The 7,274-nt window shown below is 38.7% G+C and overlaps 1 protein-coding gene across 1 annotated transcript; it reads left to right on the top strand.

The window, feature by feature from the left end:
* The first annotated feature begins 469 nt into the window (after positions 1–469).
* Positions 470–6,657, top strand: LOC120742706 (N-acylneuraminate cytidylyltransferase-like). The gene is made up of 7 exons (XM_040046148.1): positions 470–647; positions 730–885; positions 3,299–3,435; positions 4,195–4,289; positions 4,379–4,550; positions 4,646–4,811; positions 5,061–6,657. Exons 1-7 carry the CDS (start codon positions 479–481, stop codon positions 5,273–5,275), a joined length of 1,110 nt encoding a protein of 369 aa, XP_039902082.1. The 5' UTR covers positions 470–478; the 3' UTR covers positions 5,276–6,657.
* The last annotated feature ends 617 nt before the right edge of the window (positions 6,658–7,274 follow it).

Consider the following 7,274-nt stretch of genomic DNA (forward strand, 5'->3'; position numbering starts at 1 on the left):
CAATTTGTTCAGTGAGCTTTCATGTGTTAAGTAAAATAAAATGTGAAGAGACTGAGTCTCAGTCTAATCTCCTTAATTATAATGGATCACATCCATAGACCAAAAGTCGATATTGATATAAAAATGTCGACATAGAAATTAAATAAGCAAAAAAGAGACGGAAGAAACACCCTTCAACTATATTACCAGTGTTGACTGTTCAAAGTTCCAACTTCCCTCTTGCAACACCACAACTTCAACACACTGAGCCGAACAAAAACGGGAGTAAACAAACAATTAAAAAAATAACTCATGACAGTTGGTAGAGAAATTAACTGTTTTGTATATCCAAAAACAAAAATATCGGGCGATATATCAGAGTATTGTTTTTCTTAATCGCTTACATTGGACGATCTCTAATCACTATAGCTTTGGCTATGAGGACAAAATACAGAATGTCTAGTAGTGTTATGAAAAGAGACGGTTACAATTAATAATAATGATTATGCACCTTCACTTTCACAGTGTGTGGGTATCAACGGACCATGATAAAATTGAGGAAGTTGCAAAGGCATGGGGTGCTCAGGTGCACCGGAGGAGTCCTAAAGTCTCCAGAGACTTTTCCTCCTCAGTAGAAACCATCCAAGAGTTTCTTGAGCACCATAAAGGTAGGAACGTGTTTCTAAGATGGTCTCAAAGCATGGCCCTGCTGCCACTACAGTGCAGATTACTCTGCTTTTGTTTTCACAGAGGTGGATATAGTTTGCCACTTCCAGGCTACATCACCGTGTCTCCACCCGTTCCATGTGAAGGAGGCCTTGGAGAAGATCACGGTGCACGGTTACGATTCAGTCTTCGCAGTGGTCAGGAGACACCAGTTTCGCTGGAAGGAGGTTAAAAAAGGATGTAAGTGAGCAAGTCTGCACATTTGACCTCTGATCTCACGTTTACCTTTTACAAAATGTGTTACTGTCTTACAGAAAGTATTATGAAGAGAAAGAGAATGAGCTGCCTAGTTAGTTAGAAATATACTGTAGTATATTTTTATATAATAAGCTCAAGTTATTCATCTATTATCCATTACGTGCTCCTACATGTTTGTATAACTAAACATATCAATGCCCCCCTTATCTGATTCTTATTGCACTACAAACCTCTTAAAATGCATTTAAAAACAACAAAGAACATAAAATTTATGTAATGAATGAGGTTTGTGCTCTTGGAGTGCTTCTTATATTTCAGCTGCCTAAAGGAAAGTATTTAAACTATTTTTAGAGGGTGTGGTTATCCTGTTCATCTTGTTTGTCTTCTCTTCCAAATAGACCTGTGTGTTGTGTTTTTACACTCACTTTCTCAATTTTCACAAAAAGGTCAGATTTCTTGTTGGTATGTTAAAGGATTCAAATGACAGGGAGGAGCAGCCATTAAATACACGATCTTTGCACCTGCACCTTAGTAATTATTAACTGCGATAAACAAAATCCAACAGGTGCTTCACTGGACAAACAATGAATCCTTACAGTGACAGTCTTTCTTTTTTATACTTGTTTTTTTAACTGCTTGGTGTTTCTAAAAATGGGATTGGAGAACTGGTCCCAAGTTGAGAACTGGTTATTTGAGCTATTACAGTACTAAATTTCCAAGCTTATCAGCTCCCTTCATCTGATAATTATTGATCTGCATGCAAGCAGCTTTCAGTTTTGATACTTACTCACACTTGTGCTTGTTTTCCACCCGGGGGAAGCACAAAGGCAGTTGTTAGGCATTCATGGATTACTCGTCTCCCTGCAGAGAGTGTTTACAAAATACAATATACTGCCAAAAGTATTTGCTTGTCTAACCTTACATGCATATGAACGTCCCATTCTTAATCCATAGGGTTTAATATGATCTCTGCTGACGTTTTGCAACTATAATGGCTTCAACTCTTCTGGGAAGGCTTTCCACAAAATTTAGAAGTTATATGGGAATTTTTTTTTTTTTATGATTCTTCCTGGGGCACATTTGCGAGGTCAGACAGTGATGTATGATGAGAAGACCTGCCTCACAATCTTCTCTCTAATTCACTCCTCACATAGTGCCTCAGTATCTGCTGACCCTGCTCTGTGATTATATGTGCCCTACCACTTTTTGGCTGAGTTAAAAGAGGTACCAATAATTAAGTCACTGCACACTGTGCCTGACATTTCTTACCAACCTAAATCAGATGCAGCAGATTCATGTAACAAAACAAAAGTCAGGTACTTACATCATTTCCCAGTATGTTGATAGCTTGAACAAATAACAAAACACTGATCTTTTCAATCTTGTTCACTCTCCATAGTTATACTAATAATAATCCAAAACATCGCCGGTTATCACGGCTGTCACTAGTTCATTTTCCACTTTTCTTCATTTATATCTTGCATTCATTGCCAAAGAGGAGTGCAGCCATCTGTCAGGTGCGCAGCTCCAGGTAGTGGCTGGTGGCATTGTAACTTTGAACATTAAACTGCTGCTGTGCATTAATAAAACAAAACTAATAACAGCTAACATTTAAAAATCTAGCTGACTAGTCCCACACTTTTGTATTTTAAAAGAGGCATGAAAGACCCAGAATCTCTCAGAAGTGAAGGGTTTTTGCAGGAACAGTGAATCCCCTCAGACAAGAACTAAAAGACTCTTAAGTTCCTACTGTCACCATACGGAGTGCTAATATATCCTGATGCGGTGAATCATAAAATCAAACTTTAAGTCCTAATTTAGTTGTTAATTCCTTTTCCCTTGCTTACTTATCACCAATAAGACATTTTGAACCATGCATCCTGTTTTACTTGGCATAAAGTCATTTCACTTTGGCACATACATGTATTTCTAAGTTGTGTTTGTAATTACCCACATGCACACAACCTGTCAGTGCACTTGGTTACACACCTACCTCCAGGTTTACAACCAGTTTAAAGGTTAACTCATAAACTGGTTGTTGGAGGTATAGATCGTGACTGTTGTTCCTTTTACTGGAATTTCCTTTTCATCCTTCTTCATCGTGCACACTCGTGTTTCCTTTTTTCATTAGTTTTATGAACAGATCAATACAACTCTTAACATGTATATGATAAAAGACATACAAACAAACAAAGCTACAGAATTTAACACATTTCTCACAGATTTGGTCACCCACCTACTATGATGGCATGAATTTCCCTTAAATGTCTTTTTAAAAACTCAGTTCACTCACACACTGGTTACTATGTCAAGAGCAGACAGCTTCTCTGTGTAAATAACTACTTGATGGAAAGAGGAGTTTGCATTGTTATTAATGGATCCTGTTTCCTTCTAGCTGGTGAGAAAACGGTGCCATTCAATCTGGAGCCAGCCAAACGGCCGCGGCGTCAGGACTGGCCAGGGGAGCTGTGTGAGAATGGCTCATTTTACTTCGCCAAAAAAGAGATCATTGAAAAGGAAGGACACTTGCAGGTAAAGGTGGTGGTGATGATGGTGGTGGTGCATATATGGTTTAAAATGACTATAATGTCTTTATAATGACTGAAAAAACAGCCCCAATACCCAACAGTTAAATCGTGCCTTTTTTATTCCTGGTTGGCACCAACATTAAACACACACCTATAAGACAGCAGCAGATGAGATTGATGACAAATGGATCAGATTTCATCAGCTACGTTGTCAAAGAGATTGTTCAATCCCTTTTGCTGGAAAAATATCTGGGCATGCTGTCTGCAACCTTTTGAAATCTCCAGACTCTTTATTATGAAAAGGAGTCCTTGGACTGCAGGAAAAAAAGTCTGCTTAAAACAGGAACAATGTTATGTTTATAGGGAAAAAGTGTCATTGAATAAGAAGCTGAACTTAACTGTGGGAGGAAGTAAAGAAAAACAGACTTTCTGAGCTGGATTTCCTGTGTTGAAAGTTTAGTTAGTTGTGCTCTATTTTTGTGGGATTCTTACTGAAACTGATATTGGGTTCGATTTCATTTGATACTCAGTCTTGCATATTTCTCTTTTTAATTGTTGTATAGTTTGATGTATTTAGGAGAAGAATCTGTCAAAAAACAAAACAAAACCCAAAACATAAGGACAGAGATCTGGCTGGTACCCAACAGGGGAAAAAAAATCTGTAATAAACCAAAGGACCAAATTGGACTGTGACAGCTCCACGGCTTTTCCAAACCCTTTGTATAACAATACATCTGTCATGCTTGTGTTTTCACCTCTGTAGGGCGGTAAGTTAACCTACTATGAGATGCTGCCGGAGTACAGCGTAGATATAGACGTGGACATCGACTGGCCTGTGGCAGAACAGAGGGTTCTCAGGTGAGAAGTGCTGAAAATAATGTCTACCAGTCAGCTTTTAATCAACTATCCATTCCCTTTCCTGATGCAGCCTATGTTTCTCCAATCAGGTACGGTTACTTCGGTAAGGACACACCAGAGGTGGTCCGCCTAATGTTCTGCAACATTTCCGGCTGTTTAACTGATGGAAAGATCTTTATGTCTGTGTCGGGAGAGGCAATGGTGCCTGTCAACACCAGAGACACAACTGGGCTTTGGATGCTGCAGGAAGAACAAGTTGAGGTTGGATTTTTTTCAGCTGTCTGAACAGAATTACGTAAACTGGCCCATCTTGTGGAACATCGCTCACAAAACTGCACTCTGTCTCGCTTCACCAGGTCATACTGTTGACCACAGAGAAAGACCCCATTGACCCAGCTTTGCTTCAAAAACTTGAAGATAGGATAATGTGCAAAGTCGAGAAGGTGGGAAAGGAGCCGCTGAATGATTTAAAATCAATCGTTGAGAAGAAGAAGCTGGAATGGAAGGATGTGGCGTTCATGGGTAAAACAACTGTATTTTTATTTGTTAACAGTTTAATTGGCAGGAATTGGAAACATATTGAGGCTACTGCTTTAAAAAGTGGTGTATTTAACATTTATGTAAAAGTGTTTTGCTGTTTTAATCAAATCTGAATAGTGTCTGGCAACAAATTAACAAAGATGTCTGACTGTTTGTGTTTGTGCAGCCAATCTCTGCAGCTTGTTTAAGTAAATTATTATAGGGACTAATGATCTTCTGTTCCCCTCTCAGGTTTTGATCAAGCAGATGTGAAATGCCTGAACCTGGCAGGGCTGAGTGCAGTACCCGGCGATGCTCCAGCTGTGGCTAAAAAGGCTGCAAAGTACATCTGCCATTGTGCTGGGGGATCGGGAGCCGTGAGGGATTTCACTGAGCACATTCTGCTGCAGAAGCAAAAGGCAAAATCTCAGAGGGAGCACGACCGCATCGACCGCCACAACTTCTAATCTTAAAAGAAGTCTACATGGAAAAGGTTGAGAGTAATAAAACAAAACGATGCACATGCATGTTAGAAATATTGAGGCCAGATTTACAGTAGCCCACCCTCTTTCAATCTAAGGTTTTATATATCAGGACATCAAAAAAAGTCATGTGGTCCGTACATAAACGCAAAACACATTAACACATTATAAAACACTTTTGTTTTAAAAAATAAACTACAAGGAAACTGTTCCCACTAAAGGTCCAAACAACAAACTTGTTGCACCAAAAATGTCTTTTTTTTTTTCTTTTTTTTTTCACTATGGCTAAGCAATGTACTTGACCTCTTAGGTTCTCAAAATTGTCTTCATTTTTAACACTAATAGAAGTTTTTTTTTTTTTTTTTTTTTTTTTTTTTCCGGTTGATTTGATAAACCTGGTCAAAAATATTCCCTGGCATTCATGTCCGACTTGGCAGTAGCTGGGTTAAAGCAAAGAAACTTGCACCCGGACCTCATGCAGTGAAGGTTTTTGTCCCCCCTCCCCACACACACGCACGTACACACACACTATGAATAGGATTCTTGCACATGGAATAAAAGAAGAAATTTTGACAACGCTTTGAATTTCATACGTTAAATCAGATGTTAATTTAGGTTAGGGTTGAATTCCATCACACAAAGTAAAGCACCAAATGTAAACATAACGCGTTAAGCTAGCACTAGCAAGGCTGCACTGAACTGTTACATTTACTACAAGGACACTGGAGGTCTGTACTAGAAAGCAATGTTTGGGGTCAACTCTGAAGCTGCCGTGTAAGATCTCTCTGTAATCACAAATCTACAGATGGCGTCACTGTTATGTTTTTCTTTTTTGAAACTGGCAGATAGTGTCTCCAAGTCCTGGGAAGAAGTCATGCAAAAATCCAAATAATTACAAGGTCGATGTGAAAAAGAAATGAAGTCCTCTATCACCTCTTCACTCAAAAACATGTCACAGTTATCATGCATCTGTTGTTTATGCCGCTGATATCCCCTGCTGCCCTGCTGCCCTGCTTCAAACATAAGGGCAATGCCTTAAATAAAACTGAAGTTTGATGGTTTCTTAGTAAGGTTTGGAGGTGAAGCTAGCTGGATTCTGTCACTTTCCTCTTTTTGCAGGCTTTATGCTTAGCTAGGTTTCTCCTCACTGTAGTATACTCTAGATTATTCTAGAATAGGGTAAGAAAGCAAATGTATTCTTTAAAAATAAGAATTTAACAGTGTTTGTGAGGGGGGGAAGGTGGGGTAAGGTGTATGTGTAAAGGTGTATTCTTTCCATTTTCAATTCTGTTATTCAAAGATTTTGCATTGCTTTTCTCCTGTGCTTGTTTTGGTTAAATGTCTTTTAAATCATTCTCTGGTTTTAATTTGACTGGATTGTGATTATTTTATAATTATTTTTAAATTAATAAAATGAATTTCCTTGTATTTCAAGTTAACAAAACAAGTTTGGGTACTGTCATCATTATCCATTTTCTTAACAGGAATGTAGTTGGACAAAGACAATTTAGGTCATCACAAAAACTCAACACTTCATGGCATTTGCTAATGTTATTTTGAACATCGGACAATTTCTCTGCCAAAAGAAATTCTGGCACGGGTCAATTTTGGTCTCCACCCTTTTCCAGCTGAGGACCATGGCCTCAGATTTGGCAGTGCCTTCCACTGCCAAATCTGAAAGTGGTGAAAGCCTTCCACCACTTGGCTATGCCTTGAAATTCTGTCCTCAAATTACAAACAGAATCGGTGACAGACATGATCTCGTTTCTGACTCGTTTCTGGTTGAGTCCGACTTATTGCCGGCCCACGAATAACCCATGATAGGTGAAATCCGCGAAGTAGCCAGCTTTATTTTTTACAATTATTATAGATGTTGTAAGTCTGAAAAACCCCACAGTACACACTTTATACACTTTTCTCAGACAGGTATGAACATTTTCACACTTTTCTCTCTTCTTTAAAAACGCTCAAAGTTCAAACCTTC

This window comes from Simochromis diagramma, unplaced genomic scaffold (genome assembly GCF_900408965.1).
Source record: "Simochromis diagramma unplaced genomic scaffold, fSimDia1.1 OVJJ01000338.1, whole genome shotgun sequence".
Lineage (NCBI taxonomy): Eukaryota > Metazoa > Chordata > Actinopteri > Cichliformes > Cichlidae > Simochromis > Simochromis diagramma.